At 40.1% G+C, this 17349-nt stretch overlaps 1 protein-coding gene across 5 annotated transcripts in view; it reads right to left on the bottom strand.

Moving 5' to 3' along the window:
* Txnl1 (thioredoxin like 1) overlaps positions 1 to 11460 on the bottom strand; it is a 28566-nt gene extending 17106 nt beyond the window's left edge. For 3 of the 5 annotated variants that reach the window (XR_009058288.1, XM_057788470.1, XM_057788468.1), the window contains exons 1-3: positions 11154 to 11460; positions 3294 to 3390; positions 1147 to 1320 (exon numbers count right to left, since the gene is read on the bottom strand). Coding sequence is in view for 3 of the 5 variants with exons in the window: in XM_057788470.1 (XP_057644453.1) it covers positions 1147 to 1320; positions 3294 to 3390; positions 11154 to 11251 (369 nt within the window). In the remaining 2 variants the exon portion in view is untranslated. The remainder of the gene's footprint in view (positions 1 to 1146; positions 1321 to 3293; positions 3391 to 11153) is intronic. The other 2 variants (XR_009058289.1, XM_057788471.1) reach the window with 1 other exon arrangement.
* Between the last annotated feature and the right edge of the window lie 5889 nt (positions 11461 to 17349).

Below are 17349 nucleotides of genomic sequence, written 5' to 3'. Positions count from 1 at the left end.
GACTCAGATCTATGATTCTTTCTAGATTCAGCAATTTTGAAGAAAATGTCTCTTTTAAAACAGTTACTGGAATTTTTATAATGGTCTTTTCCTTTGAATTTCTGACTGAAATCTATCATTAATTATTAAAGCAAAATCTAGGCTTACCCTATATGGTAAAGTATTAGAAATCCAACTTTTAGGTCTCAGTATTCCCCAGGACACTTACTGCAAGGAGCTTATGAATTGTATTTTGTGTATCCCAGAGGCCTCTCAAGGGGACCCAGGACAGTTGTAACCAAGCACTTGGGAAGCAGCTGTAAGAAGCACAGGGCTGAGGCTCCACCTTGGGTACACAGTGAGTCTGAGGCCAACCTACATGAGATCCCCATCTCAAACAAAACCAAACCATACACAGCAAAATTAAATGTACACCACCACCACCAACAACAACAACAAAAAACCCTACCAAACCAAAAGAAACTAACAACACCAACAGATCCAATCATCAAAAGATGATCTCAGTCTCCAGGACTTCATGAGAGGGCAAATCCTAACCGACAAGGACAAGCTAGCAAGCATCAGCAACCTAATCCCATTCGCCCTAAATATTTTAATGTAGTAACTTCAACTTGAGAAACAAATGCAGGCCATAAAATACTATTTCTAGACTCTGCTTCCTCCCCAAATAATTTCAAACCATGCAAAACTCCATTAAAACTATTTATACTATGTAGATTAGAAATATTATCCTTTGAGTTCTTCAGCCTCCATATCCATTTAAAAAACTAGTACCCTATTGTTAAAATACATTTAATACTAAAGTTACATTTGATTCTAAGCCAAACAAAATAGACTATAGGAGGTTAAGTATAAGGGACATTTTACATAACTATAAAAATGAGAAGTGTTTTCAATGCCATGTTCTCCACTCACGGAAGGGAGGCACGCACTAGAATTATTTAATAGTTTAGAAATCAATTTCGAGTGACAAAGAATTTAGCGGAATGTGATTTACAATGTAGACTTATGGTTATAACAGACCGACAAAACTCAATAGCCCACTTTAGTTTGAAATAATTTTGAATTAATAAAAAAACAGTAAATTTCAATTCAACCAAATAACACCGAATTTAAGATACTGATCTTGCTCTTCTGATGACATACATAGCCCTTAGGAATGTCCGTGTCCTCGTTGCTTCCAGGATCATTTTCTAGATGCTGCTTGATTTTCTCTTCTAGTCCCACAGCATCTGCTCCTTGATACTGATCAATTCTCACTTTGTTTCGAAAAAACAAAAATGTAGGTGTTGCTGAGATATTGTTCGTGGCAGCTGTTCCCTACAATAGGAAAATTAAGAGTGATAAAATTAAAACAAATCTTATACCATTTTGATTTTTCATTCTACAACTTTAAGCAAATTAAAATAGCACTCACAAGTCCTAACGAGAAATGTAAATGTGCTCCTAATTATTATTTAAGAAAGAACAGACTGGGCTGCAGAGAAGGTGGTTCTTCCAGAGGATGGGAGTTCAATTTCTAGCATCTATATGGCAGCTCACAACCACCTATATGACTCCAGTTCCAGGAGATTCAATTTCCTCTTCTGGACTCTGTAGGACCCAGGCACACATGTGGTACTCAGTCAGGCAAGACAAATGAAAAAAAAGAAAATTTAAAGGCAGCCCTATAAGAGAGTTTCTACAGAGACACAGCTACATTACCCATACACCCACATAGAAAACAGCTGCCTGTCTCTTCAGACATTAGTTCTACTGTCATATACTTTACCCACAGAAGAGCTACCTTCTAATAATAGCAGAAATTACGCTTTAAGGTAAGCAGCTTTCTTATAATTTCACAGTATGAATTTTTCAAAAAGAAATAACCAAAGGCCTTTAACCCCAGCACTTGGGAGACAGAGGCAGGCAGATCTCTTGAGTTTGAGTCCTCTGGTCCTACACAGAGAATTCAGGTCAGCCAAGGCTAAATAAGACTTTCTCAAAAGAAAACAAACAAAAATAAGGAAGGTAATGATGAGTCAAAACAAACCACTGCTGCTAAGAAAAAGTATCACCTACAACAGAAGAGCCAGTCTATACCACCTGTCAAAGAAAGGGACAGGGCAATGTTTTCTGTCTTGGAAAAGGGACGCGCTCATCCATTTTCTACTCTTACAGAACTGATTTCGGGTCATCATTAAAATAATAGCTATCTTTTTAAGTTTTGCTCTAGTTCTACCCTTTAATACTGAATGGAAATTAATAATAACCAGAGCACCCTATTTAAACTTTTCATAAATAAGACTTAAAAACCAGCAAAGCAAGTCTGTCCTCTCACATATGCAGACTGTATGAAGAGGTACAGAATATACATCAGTCAAAGAAAAAAAGCATAAAGGTAACCAAGGGATATCTTCTCCAAATATCACAGGTAACCTACTAGAACAGTGCTACCTTAAAAAAAAGTAAGAGACAGAAATATAAGCCATACGTGTGATCGTAAATTTCCTGGTATGTATAATAATAAAAAAACTATAGTAAATAAAGTCAATATATTTTAGTGAAGTCAATATGTACATTTTTAACATATTAACTATAAAGATAATGAAAAAATTTTCTTTCGTAAACTAATATTCCTAAAATAAGGACAGTGATACTACCTATTAACATTTAACGTAGGAAAACAAAACTAAAGTGTGCAATGTCAGACTTAAACAAGTTTCCCCTACCTTTAGAAAAGTTTAAGACAATTCAGATTGCGCAAAAATATTTGCAAAATATACTAAACAAAGTACTTTTACCTCTAACACACAGCAAACACTTACCAAAAAAAGTAAGACATCCAAAAGAAAAACTCTTGGAATAGGTAACTTGACAAATGAGGTTCTTAAGATGAAAATTAGTTAATAGGGAAAACAAGGGAATGCAAATTGAAGCTACTTTTACTACAACAGGTAAACCAAAAACAGTATTTAGGATGAGGAGGAACTGAGCTTTCTATCATATACTGTTCTCAACAATGCAGAGTATAACCACTTTGAGGAGAGGGTAGGGACATACTTTGAAGTTTGAAGGTAAGATTATAAGTGATGAAATTAAATCTAACTATTATCAAAAATTCTCCACTAAAACTTTATGATCAATAAGCCAATGCCTCAGCAGATATAGAACTGCCAGGTAACCTGCTACTTTAACAACACTGCATTAATTTCACCTCATATTTTAAAAAAAAACTTGAAATAAAACACTTTCATGTTGGATTCCGATCTATTTCATGAAAAATAGAGTGACAAAAGGCTCTTCTGCCTTACCTGGCACTGATGTACATCTACTTCCAAGAAAACTGCCTGTGGATACTTATTACTCATAGAACTGAATGCTGGAGCAATCCTCAAACACGGTCCACACCTGTGAGAAAGACAGAGCTATATTCAGAAAAATAATATAAACACTGTACTAATGTATGCTATAAAAGCATTCATTTATCAGGTTAAATAAAATAAAGCAAATTGATATTCTTGGCTTCAGGCACTCTAATATATCCATCTGGGTCATTTATAATACTGTATAAACGCCAATATCGCTTTAATGAATACAGAAACAATATTATGTCTCAGGCTTAAGACTATAAAATCTTTCTGTTTTGTTCTCATTGAAAGAATATAGCTGGGAGATCCTTGGGCAGCTGAGGAGAGGGAGCCTGAAATGGCTCTATCCTATAGCCATACTGATTAATATCTTGCATATCACCATAGAACCTTCATCTGGCAATGGATGAAGCTAGAGACAGAGACCCACATTGGAGCACAGGACTGAGCTCCCAAGGTCCAAATGAGGAGCAGAAAGAGGGAGAACACGAGCAAGGAAGTCAGGATCGCGAGGGGTGCACCCACCCACTGAGACAGTGGGGCTGATCTAATGGGAGCTCACTAAGGCCAGCTGGACTGGGAATGATGGAGCATGTGATCAAACCAGACTCTCTGAACGTGGCAGACAAGGAGGGCTGACTGAGAAGCCAAGGACAATGGCACTGGGTTTTGATTCTACTGCATGTACTGGCTTTGTGGGAGCCTAGTCTGTTTGGATGCTCACCTTCTAGACCTGGATGGAGGTGGGGAGGACCTTTGACTTCCCACAGGGCAGGGAACCCTGACTGTTCTTTGGACTGGAGAGGGAGGGGGAAGGGATGGAGGGAGGGGGAGGGAAATGGGAGGAGGTGGAAATTTTTAATTAAAATTAAATAAATGGAAAATAAATAAAATTAAAGACTATATATATATATATATATATACAGAGAGCGAGAGAGAGAGAGAGAGAGAGAGCGAGAGAGAGAGAGCTGGGTAGTGGTGTACAGCTTTAGTCCCAGCACTCGGGAGGCAGAGGCTGGTGGATCTCTGTGAGTTCCAGGCCAGCCTGTGTACAGAGCGAGTTCCAGGACAGCTAGGGCTGTTACACACAGAAACCCTGTCTCGAAAAACCAAAACTAATAAACAACAATAAAAGAATACAAAGAAAAATAAAGAGACATATCTATAAACTGAAAAAAAATAGTGTTGTCAAATCAATCCTCCTTGACTAGGATTAATATACATTCCCAAAATTTTTAAAATGAAACTAACAAATTTATACTCTAACATTTATGGGGAACATCAAGGACAACCTAAGCTGAGGTTAAAAGCTTTAAAAAATTTTTAAAAATTAAGAAAGACAGTCGGGTGGTGGTGGCGCACGCCTTTAATCCCAGCACTTGGGAGGTAGAGTCAGGCGGATCTCTGTGAGTTCGAGACCAGCCTGGTCTACAAGAGCTAGTTCCAGGACAGGTTCCAAAACCACAGAGAAACCCTGTCTCGAAAAACAAAAGAACAAACAAAAAAAAAATAAGAAAGACCTATCATAAAGCTTTAATAAATAACAGCACACAATGAATTAGGTTGAACATGTTATTTGAAAACTTTTAGAATTCAAAATGACCCTAAACCCCAAAAGTGGATATTCTATCAGCCCTCAAAAAGAGTGGATAACAGAACATTCAAGGGCTCAGTGGTTAAGAGCATTGCCTGCTCTTCCAAAGGTCCTGAGTTCAATTCCCAGCAACCACATGGTGGCTCACAACCATCTGGAATGAGGCCTGCAGGAAGAATACTGTATACATAATAAACAAACAAATAAATATTTTTAAAAAAATTTCAAATGTTCAGATTTGAGACATTTTCCTGGTAAAGTCTATGTATGTTAACTATTCCAAACCCCAACAAACCCTAAAAGGTGAAACACTGTAAACTCACACATGTCAGGTAACGAATACACAGCTTGTAACCTAACACAATCAATCACCATCTAAGAACTAAAAAACAAAGCTCAGTGTGCAAGTGCACACCATTAATCCCAGCACTTGGGAGGCAGAGGTAGGTGAATTCAAGACCAGATTTTGTCTACACAGAAACTCAGGCATCATTAACATATGAAGCAATTTTAAGCACTCTAATATATATATGAAACTACTGAAAATAAAAATATTTGAAACACTATGTAAAATAATCTCAAATTTCATAAAAATTATAAAATAAGTATAATCAAAGATTGAGCAAAAGAAAAAAAAATGGGGCAATGAAGAAAACAGCAGACAGAGCAACTCTAATTATAACATTAGAGTTAACATTATAAGTAAATGTTATAACAATAACATTATAAGTAAATAACTTAAGAAAACTGGTTGAACAGGTTTTTCTTAGGGAAAGTCCCCCTTCTGCTTTCTATTCTGGGGGTGGGGAGGGAATCAGTGATACTGAAGATGGCTGGTAGCTTTGTTATGAGTTTGAGTCTCATTTGGCTATAAAACAAATCTTGTTGGAAAATATATGGAAACAGGGAATGAGCAGCCTCTGCCCTGGTGTTGAAATATGTCCCAGCCGGTCTCTGGTCTGGTTTGTAGAGATTCTGTTAGCTGAATGCTACAAAGGAGAATAGCTTTTTTGATTGTGCCAGCATAGCTAACATTGTTAACCAACTGTAGCAGGCTCTGCAAATAAAAGTGATCTTGAACCACCCCCCCTCCCCCAAAAAAAACCTGGGCTGGAGAGACGGTACAATGGTTAAGAGAGCACTGGCTGCTCTTCCAGAGGTCCTGAATTCAATTCCCAGCACCCACATGATGGCTCACAACCATATGTAATGCAGGCCAGGCAGTGGCGTACATCTTTAATCCCAGCACTCTCGGGAGGCAGAGGCAGGCGGATCTCTGTGAGTTCAAGGCCAGCCTGGTCTACTAGAACTAGTTCTAGGACAGGTTCCAAAGCTACAAAGAAACCTTGTCTCGAAAAATCACACACACACACACACACACACACACACAAAAACCCACCACCATATGTAATGCAATCTGCTGCCCTCTTCTAGTGTACATGAGGACAGAGCACTCATGTACATAAAATACATGAATAACTTTTTTAAAAAAGAAAATAAAAAACAAATTATGACTAAGTGTGGTGGTGCACACTTTCCATTCCAGCACTGGGGAGGCAGAGGGAGGCTGATCTCTGCAAACTGGAAGGCAGCGTGGTCTACAAAGCAAGTTCTAGGGCATCTTCAGCTACATAACAGAGAGACCCATCTCAAAAAACATACAAATAGAACTGAAGGTCAAAAGTTAAGTACGCTGTTCAAAATCCAACATTCTAGTTAGCAAAAGGGCCGGCTACAGGTAGGGCAATTTATAAATCCAATCCAATCCCAGTTCTTTTAAAAGAGTTACTGAGTTTTTATTAATAAAAATTTCCTTGCAGCTCTAATATTAAATGATATTCATAAACCTGTTAACTTCTTCCCTGCCTTTTACAACAGCCACTGCTCTTATCTTCAGTAAAGCTTGTGTAAACATATATACAAACATGGATAAAGAAAATGAATGTACCCTGTAAAGTCTCATTTCGGAGGGCTTGTTTTTCCAGAGAGGATAACTTTCATACAAGCCATTTCTGAATGTATTGTTGTTACTAAAACACAGCTATGTCCATAACTGGTTCTGTAAATCACATAAAATATTTATTTTAATAAACGTTATTAATAAGATAATATACTTTGGCCACTTGTGACATTTCACAATTCACAAAAACGTTAAATCTGGTCACCCCATTTAACATTTTACACCTGCCAAGAACAAGGCTAGGGGAAAGCTCAGCAGCAGATCGTTTGCCTAGCATGTGTGAGGCCCTGGGTCAATCCCCAGCCAAAAAATAAAAACTCCAAAGAATAACGTCCTAGACTCTTAACTCTTTAACCATTTTCAAAAGTCCACAACAGATCTCCTGTGTTTAGTTGCTGTTCTTTATAAAGCAATGGCTCTACTACATGCTCTTCAAGAAACCATATACTCTTGAAAAGAGTAAGACTACAAAATACAATTTGATTTTCATATAGTTTAAGGCAAAACTAACAGTGTTAGAATCCAAAAGTGATGGGAAGGAGCCCAAGGATGCAAGAACCTGGGACTGTTAATGATGATGTACTTCTTATACTTAGTGTTGGTTATATATATGAGGTCACTTGCATCCTTCCTGAATGGTAACTGATACCTAACCAGTTACAAAATAAGGCCTGCTATAAGAAAACAAAATACAGGGTAAACTGTCTATAACAGGAAGATCTGACTTACTGGGGGAAAAAGTGATATACTCACAATTTTGAGATAAAAATCATTCCTATTATACAAACGGGGGAGAAACCATACGTTTTTTTAGGTTAGTAACCAAAACAATAGAACACACTGTTGATAATTACTCCGGCCATATTTAAGAAGAAGCTATTTAGAGACAGTATTTTAAAAATCTTACCAGAATAGGTATTTTTTAAAACGCCTTTTAAAAGATTTATTTTGTGTGTTTTGCCTGCATGTATGTATATATACCACACTGATGTGTGATGGACTTGGAGGCCAGAAGACAGCATCATATCCCCTGGAGCTGGAGTTATAGGTGGTTGTAGTTACCAATGTGGGAGCTGGGAACGGAACCAGGGTCCTCTGGAAGAACAGACCATGCTCTTAACTGCTAAGCCATTTTTCCAGTCCCCAGAATAGATATTAACATATAGAATTAATTCTCTTAACAGTACAAATAGGTCAATTTAGTCTCATCTTGTCAGGAAAATATAAGAGAGTAAACTGGATTGTTGTTGAGTTATAATGTTAAGATTATAATGCAGACAGAATTGTAGTTAATTTGTTCAGAGCAATCTGTATTAAAAATGAATTAAAGCAGAGATTGAAAAAGATGTAATATGCCAATGCCCACAGTAGTTTCCATTATTTTTAATAAGCAAGCACAAGTGTCCACCCACAGACAAATTGATAAAATGGTACATACACACAATGGGATAGATTTGCAATCCTGATGCATGCTATGCTACAGACGCACCTTGAACACATGCTAAGTGAAATGACCAAGAAGCATACATTGTTATGGTTGCACTCACATAAGATGGCTAAATCGGTCAATTCCCAGAGACAGAAAGTGCAGTGAAGGCTACCAGGGAAGTAGGTGAGTCTGGGGAAGGTGAAGTCTCACAGGTTTGCTCTTGTGGAGAAGTGAGGATGGGGAGTTACTACTTAACAGGTTTGGTTTCTACTTGGGATGATAAAGTCATTTTATTTTAGGAAATAATGGTGATGACGACGTACTACTGAGAATGTACATAATACCACTACGTTACATTCTTTCAAACTGCTAAAGTGACTGCATATGGAGGTGAACACCCGTAATTCCAGCATTCAGAAGGCTACAGCAGGAGGATCACAAGAGGCTAGTCTGAGCCTCAGAAAGAAAAAAAAAAGTAAAATCAATGTTATGCCCTATACATTTCACTCTAAAAAGAAAAATGGGACTTGGGGTGTAACTCAGTGGTAGAGTGCCTGCCTAGTATGTTCAAAGGCCCTGCACAAACACTGAAGAGTTCTTGAAGATTTCTTGAACAAAGTAATCTATACACTGCTTGTGGAAAATTAATTTAGACCAATGGTTGATAAGCCATGTGCAATTTAGCTTAAAGTACATCACTGAAGTGAAAAATCCGATATTAGAAAAAATTATGCCCTTAACCTAAAATGAGGTAACATTAGCTTTCCCTGAGCAGTTCTGACATGGTTATTTGCAAGTCCAGTATAAATAAAGCCAGTTATGCTGCCAATGAGCTCAGGGTGGAATGAATGCTAGGGCTGCCCATGTTTTAAAAATGTGAAGGATACTTGATATTTCAAAAGTAAGAAAGAATGTAAATACAACCTTACTAGATTCATAAATGTTACTTAAATACTCCTTTAAACTAAAAATGCGATTTAAATGTAAGCACTTACTTGCCTTCAGTTTTCACAAAACTGTTACTTTCATTGCACTGAGTCACTGAACTGTAAGTGTAATCTAGCTCTTTACCGCAATCCCCACGCGTGTGTTAACCACGCTGCAGCCCGCTAACAGGAGTTTCAGAAGCAGCCATGTCCCCACCTTCCTCACGTCAATCTAGCTGCTCATTACTCTGCCCCTGGTGCGGTGAGGGGGACAAATCACTGAACGACAAAAGCGCAAAAGCTCCAACTGACCAAGATTAGAAGGACGAACTAAAAATGAGAGGCCTTGAAGCCATCGCCCTCTCCTCTGCTGTAGTCTAGCCAACAAATGTGCAGGTACTCTCCTAGTACAGAAGCTAAAAAACACGACAACATCGCTAAAGCTCAGACACGTTTCTAGAGTTCCAACATTCCCTTGAGACTTGTATATATATATATACACGTATGCCATGGCCCAAGCTCTTCCATTTTGTAAATGTAAAAGTATCATGTCATGTGGGTACTCGATTTCCCTCTATTAATTTACTGCCCCTCTCCAGTTCTCGGGAAGACCGGCCCAAAACAAACACCAAAAGAACCCCTCTAAGCTGTTTTCATGTCTATTTGTACCCCAATCGCCTGACACTATCTACGTTTGTATGTTTCCTCTGGGATTAAAAAAACAACACAACTAACAACACGCACAAGAAAACCTGTTACATAAACAGTAGTACTGGACTGGATTACTTCAAGTTGGTATACGCGTAAAAACTGCCAGGTGCTCAAACAAAGATCTCTAAACCTCCTAACTACGTACCGCTTACATACAAGAGCTCTGTAAATACACGCTGAATTTTGGCTCTTAAGGCCTACTTCCTATGTACATATAAGAACATTATTATACACCCAATAAGCAATCCACCAGTTTTGTGTCCTTTACACTGTGACTTTATCCAAAGACAATTAACATCTTTTCAGATCTCTATCATCTAAAATCATTAAGTTAAAAAGGTAATTTGGGTCGGGAGGTGATGGCGCACGCCTTTAATTCCAGTACTTGGGAGGCCGAGGCAGATGGATCTCTGTGAGTTCGAGGCCAGCCTGGCCTACAAGGGCTAGTTCCAGGACAGGCTCCAAAGCTGCAGTGAAACCCTGTCTCGAAAAACCAAAGGGAAAAAAAAGGTAATTTGGTCACCACAGAGGCCTGTTCAACCGGGGACATGTACACACTGTATTTGTGTCTGTAATCTGCATAAACAAATGAGCCTAAGACAATACCAAGCATGGTACAAATATGTTATGCACATGAAAAAAACATTATGTCCCATTAACTTAATTCAAAAGGCACCAACTACGCCTTAAGACTACGTTATTCGGACTAGATGGGCAGCCACCGCTGCATCTTCCAAAGGCTTTGCCGAAACGCAGGCGAAGAGAAAGCAAAGCGTTTGGAAAATTAAGCCTTGAGAGATACGAAAATGCAAGCGATCGCCGGCTTTTCCGAAAGACAGGAACCGGCGCAGGCAGCAGAGGCTGGGACTCCCACAAGCTGGAAGAAGTCGCGGGCCGCCCCCAAGAGCAGAGCACATCTGCGAATTTCAAGTCGGCGGGGTGGCATGTCCTGAGCGGGCGAGACGCAGCAGAATGGTCCCTGCGCCCGCCCGGACGCCCCGGATGCACATCTGAGACCCGCTCCCTAGAGCCGAGGCCTAATCCCGGCAGCGGCCTGGCCTGTGGTCACCGCCGGACATTCCAGAGCAGAAGCCGACAGGAGAACCGGGACCCGGAAAACGGGGCGGGGGTGGAGGAAAGGGACCCACAGAGGAATGCCAACACGGCCCAGACTCGGCCTCACCCTCTCATGGTGAACTTGACCACAGCAAGTCGGGAGCCCGCCCCGCTCAGCTCCGGCTGGAAATCCGGATCGCTGCCGACCGGCTTCACTCCCACCATCCTCACAGAGAACCCGGCAGGGCGGCCGCGACGCTTCCGGCTTCAAAACTTAAAAAGAAAGGCCGAGAGAGGCCCGGGAGGGGCTGCGGGAGGCCGGGGCCTGGACCGAGCGGCGACCACGACGTGTCGTCCCCCGAGCTCGGAGTGCCGAGTCACGCCAGGGAGCAGACGAGCCGAGGGGGAGGAGACGGGCTGGGAGGGGAGCGAGAGGGACAAGGCGCTCAGCACCCAGCAGCCACCGCGCGGAGGGAGCCTAGGCGCTGGAGCGTTCGACGTCATTTCCGCGCCTTCCGGTTTGCTTGCTCACCTGAGCCTTGCGCTATGGGAATGGCGCGGGCGCAGACACAAGCACAGGCTCTGGGAGTGCGCGGTGCCGCTGGCGTTTTGAAATTGATTTCCCTAGCTTTGCTGACCTGATGTTTGTTTTTATTATTATTTTTGTTGTTGTTATTGTTATTATTATTAATAATATTATAATTTATTTTACTGAGGATGGACTCGGGGAGACTGGGCGGCGAAGGGACTCCCTCCCCTTTTTTCCATGTGGGCCCGGAAGGCAACCTTTTGCAAGAATTTTGACAGTGATCCTGTCTTGTATTCTGGCCAAGGCCCCACGCACAAAATTGATGTTAGAAACGCTTCTTTACGGATTTCATTACATAGGGGTGCTCTCTGAGCGGTCATTCAGAAAGTATTATGTATCCAAATATGACAAAAACGAGACATTGGCATTTCTTCAGGAAGCTGGAGTCTAGTGACAAACAGCATAGATGAATTTAAATAGGAAAGTTGGAAACAAGATGAACTTGTGACAAAAAGGATGAGATGTCACTTAAGAATTCAATCTTGTAGAGTCAGTGGGTTTAAAAAGGGGGGGGGTATGAAGTGGAGAGGGGAAGTGGGAGGAGGATGCCAGAGGGTTTGGAGTGGGAGGGATGTTCAAGCCCATTATACAATACCTAGTAAATACAGTCAGCTGGAGCTGTGTTAACAAAATGCCACAAAACAAGTGGCTTACACAACGTACAATTCTCATGGGTCCAGAAGAGAGGGAACTGGTAGAAACCAATGTGACAGAAGGGGGGGGGGACAGCAAGAATTAATTTCCTGGGGTCCTGTTTATTTTTATGTGACTTCCTCACATATGCACAATACAGGCTCATCTGTTCCTTAGAAAGATACCAGTTTTATTAAGTTAAGACAGGATGGCTAATTATGAAAGGAGGGGTATGAGAAGGAAAACCCTCCCTTCTTTTGTCCTGAGTCTATCACTAGCTAATACCCAGGTGTTTTTGAAATAAGTAACTAGGCCACAGATCAAATAACGACCCCCTTTGTATACAACTTTCTGCCTCCATGTATACCCACACGCCAGAAGGGGGCGCCAAATCTCATTACAGATGGTTTGGAGCCACCATGTGGTTGCTGGGAATTGAACTCAGGACCTCTGGAAGAGCAGACAGTGCTCTTAACCACTGAGCCATCTCTCCAGCCCCACAAACCAGATTGTTAAAGCCATGCAATGACACCAACAACAAACACACGGAGAAGACATCATGGGCACACTCCCATTTTCAATAGCATTTTAGACAGCAAAATATCTTTATGTAAACATAGCTAAGAAGGTGAAAGACCTCTACAATAAAAACTAAAAATCTCTGAGAAAAGATATTGAAAAATACACTAAAATGTGGGAAGATATTCTGGGTTCATGGATCAGAGGAATTAATACATAAAAATGACCACCCTACAATTTACAGGCCCAATGCAATCCGAATCAAAATATCCACAACATTCTTCACAGAAATCTGAAAAAATTGTAAAATTCATATAAAGTCAAAAAACACCACAGATGGAGCAAACTGAGCAAAAAGAAGAATACTAGAGGATTTCCAGATGTCAAGATATATAATCAAAAACAATATGATATTGGCACAAAAATATACATGTACACCAAAGAAACAAAATTCAAGACTCAAGCATGGGCACTCATAACTACAGTCATTGGAGGCAAAAGGTATACACTGAAGATAAGACGCATCTTTAACAAATGCTGATAGGAAAAGGGAATATTCATCTGAAGAAGAATGAAAGTAGACCCATGCACAATTGACTTTCCTACATAAAAATTATCCCAAATTAGTCAAAGACTTTCAATTCAAAACTTGAAACACTAAAAGTGTTAAAAGAAGACAGACAGGTCTTCCCTGAGATAAAGGTGGAGGAAAGGACATTCTGAATTGGGTACCATTTGCTAAGGAATTAAGGTCAACAATCAGAAACTGGGGGCTCAACACTAAAAAGTTTCTGTACATCAAAAGAAACAACCAATCGAATGAAGAAATCTACAGAATTTTCTGGTTTATACATCAATCAGAAGATCAATATCCAGATACACACAAAGCTCAAAACACAATGCAAGGAAATCAATGACCCAATTATAGAATGGGCTAGAGAGATCTAAACATGGAGTTCTTAATAGGAGAAACAGAGAGTGCTCAATAAAAGAAATATAAATGGCTAAGAAATTGCCTCAAAAAGTGTACACCAGCCGGGCGGTGGTGGCGCACGCCTTTAATCCCAGCACTCGGGAGGCAGAGGCAGGTGGATCTCTGTGAGTTCGAGGCCAGCCTGGTCTACAAGTGCTAGTTCCAGGACAGGAACCAAAAGCTACGGAGAAACCCTGTCTCGAAAAATAAAAAAAATAATAATAAAATTTAAAAAAAAAAAGTGTACACCATCCTTAGCGGTCAGGAAAACTCAAATTAAACAATTTTGAGATTCCGTCCCACTCCAGGCAGAATGTCAAAGAGCAACATCAAACCCTGATTGCTCTTTGGGCTGACGAGGGAGGGAGACTTGATGGGGGGGGGGGTGGGAGGCAGTGGCAGGGAAGAGGCAGAAATCTTTAAGAAATAAATTTTAAAAAAAAAAGAGCAACATCAAAACTGATAACAAATGGTAATGAGGTTGTGAAGAGAGAGGATCCCTCATTCATTGTGGGTATAACTGCAAATTTGTGCTGCCACTCTGGAAATTAATATGAAGAATCCTCAAAAAAAACAAAAACAAAAAAACTAAAAACAAATTGACAACATGATCCAGCCATACCACTTCTTGGTACACACTGGAAAGACTCAACAGCCTACTCCATACACTTCCTCAGTCACGTCCATAGTTGTCTTATTCATAAAAGTAGGAACTGGAATTCCAGGAAATGGAAACAAGCTAAATTTCCTTCAACAAATGAATGGATGATGAAAATGTGGTACATATACACAATGGAAGCTTACTCCTTATAAAAAAAATGAAATCATGAAATTTACAGATAAATGGATGGACCTAGAAAAACAATTCTACTGAGTGAGGTAACCCAGTCCCAGAACGATAAACGCCAAATGTTTATTTTCATCTTCAGTTTCTAACTCAAAATGGAGAAGTCACACACAGTTCAAGGAAAGTATAAAGGAAGGAACTTGGGAGGAGAATCACGGGATACAGTAACACGATGTGGGAAAGGGAACAGCAAGGAGAGGGCTCCACATGGGAAGGAAGATGGAAGTCAGTACAGAAGAAGGGACAAATAATACCAAAATAGTTTATAAAGTATCAAGGAATCATATTAATTTATATTTGCCTAAAATTATACACAATACATATAAATGTATGCACACACACATACATGCACACATCTTAAAGAAAGTTAAGCTACTTGTTCTGGCAATGCTCCCCACAAGAACCATATACCGACAAAACCCCCAGTATCAGATACCAGAAACCTTTGAAGGTTTAATCAAGGTAGTCCAAATGACTGCAAAAGGAATATGGATTATCATTGTAGTTCTTGGTTGCCTCTCAGGAGTTGAGAGTGGGGCCCTATTGCTGAAGAAACCAAACATCAAGGACACATGACTTGGATGACCTTAAGCTGGATTTGACCTGAAAAGTTTTCCTATGGTCTAGCTTTCATGATTCAAGAAAATACTATAAAAACTATTAAGGGAGAGAAGCAATTAAACAGTCCTACTCACCTTCCACAACTATTAAATACAACAATTACCATCGTGGCAATATAGGCATAAAGGTATAAAAAATGGCATTCAAATGTTGGTGGTACCCAACAGTTATCTACCTGTATGCAAAGCCCACTCTAAAGTAGAAAAATCATGTCTGGTACTAGAAACCCAGGCAGTTTCCAAGGGCGAGTGAGGTCATAGATTTTTAGAAAAGAATTTACTATCAACACTTTGCTAGACCTGCATAATCCCTTCCCACGTTCTAAATCTTATCCTTACATCCTCAGATATGTGCAACTACCACACCTCATCAATGCTTTACCTTACAGAAAATGAATACCTTAACAGAAAACCACAACTGAACACAATGCAGAGATCAATGGATCATGGGGAGCCACTCCAGTGGATATGTTTACATCACGGCTCCTGCATCTCTGGCTAAGGGAACACTGTGAAAGAGGAGGGCAGAAAGAGTCTAAGGGCAAGAGCACCAGAAGTCTGCTGTAAAACAGTCTCTTAGAATTGGCTGAATAAACAACACAGGAACAATATCAAAATCAATGGACCTGTTAATGTAGAAGGAAAAAAAATTGAATTTTGCAGGGTCCAGCTCCTAGGCAAAGAACTACAGGCAGCTATTGCTAACTGGGAGGAGACTTAGCCTCTTCCCAGAGATGACCCTTGGTTGTATGATGCTGAGTCATCAGTCTTGAAATCATAACCACACAAAAAACAAACATGGACGCAACAAGTTGCAAATAAATAAATATGATGTATTTGTGCGCTCACACACATATGAGTACATAATAAATATAATCAAAGAAAAAAAATGAGGCTACCAATTTGAGACTGAGGGTATAAGGGAAAAATTTGACGGGGGTTAACTGAGAGGGGCAGAGGGAGGAAAGTGCCAGGTAAGAGATGTAATTCTATTTCAATAAAAACATTTTAAATGTTTAGAAATGCCAAGCATCTTGCATGATTAATAAACTGTGTAATGAACTATACCTTATGCCCAACCTCCTGTGCCATGTCTAGGAGTGAAGATCCGTTTGCTAAATTCTTGTTCTCTAAGTAGTGCTCCCTTCTTCAACCTGTATTGTGCCAAAACAAGCAAAAAACTCACCTTTGGATTTGAAAAGGGAATGTATCAGCACATACCTTCCCTGGGATCTAACTTTAGTTACAGGTTAAGTAGCTTCATAGCCCTATAATTGCATATGCAGCCACTACTGGACACTGGGCTCTGTTCCTCTTTTAATACCCAAATTGGGTTCTTTTCAAGTGTATCTTTTCATTTAATCAATAAAATTATCCTTACATCATTTTTGTGTCCTCCTTGAAGGCTGGGGTACACCTGAGTAGAGGCTTCCTGAGGCTTTAAGAAGGAATCTTAAGTCTCATTCTTCACTGAGCTGTAGTTTATGCTGCCAATGACAAGATGACCTCACTTAAGGTAAGGGTCTTTAATGAGTCTTAACTCTCACTGCCAGAAACAGTGACACCATACTAGGAATCAGGGCTTCAACTAATGAATTCTGTTTTGCGGTCAGGGGAATTCAGTTCAGAATACTTCCACCGGGGTTAGAAATGAAGCTCTGAATTTGAGCTTAAGCCCTATGGACACACACACACACACACACACACACACACACATACACCCTTCAATTGTCCCTCCAGTTTTTCCTAAGAATGCAGAAAACATCTAAAACAAGACAGGCACACAGATTTCTGAAAAGCACAATGAAAAGAATTACAAAAGATCCAACAGTAGCATTTTTTTTTCTTTTTTTTTTTTTGTTTTTCGAGACAGGGTTTCTCTGTAGCTTTGGAGCCTGTCCTGGAACTAGCTCTGTAGACCAGGCTGGTCTCGAACTCACAGAGATCCGCCTGCCTCTGCCTCCCGAGTACTGGGATTAAAGGCGTGCGCCACCATCGCCCGGCCAACAGTAGCATTTTTAATGCCCACTTTTTGTGTCCCTCCATAGATACTCTCAATGCTTTTCTGTCTTGATCTTTGTCGCAGGAAGATGATGTTCATAGACTGCATCATACTCTCAATAGAGCTCATTGGATGACAGA

The sequence above is a fragment of the Chionomys nivalis genome, chromosome 14 (genome assembly GCF_950005125.1).
Source record: "Chionomys nivalis chromosome 14, mChiNiv1.1, whole genome shotgun sequence".
Lineage (NCBI taxonomy): Eukaryota > Metazoa > Chordata > Mammalia > Rodentia > Cricetidae > Chionomys > Chionomys nivalis.
The sequence above is the reverse complement of the archived record's forward strand: the minus strand, read 5'-3'. Positions and strand labels throughout refer to the sequence as shown.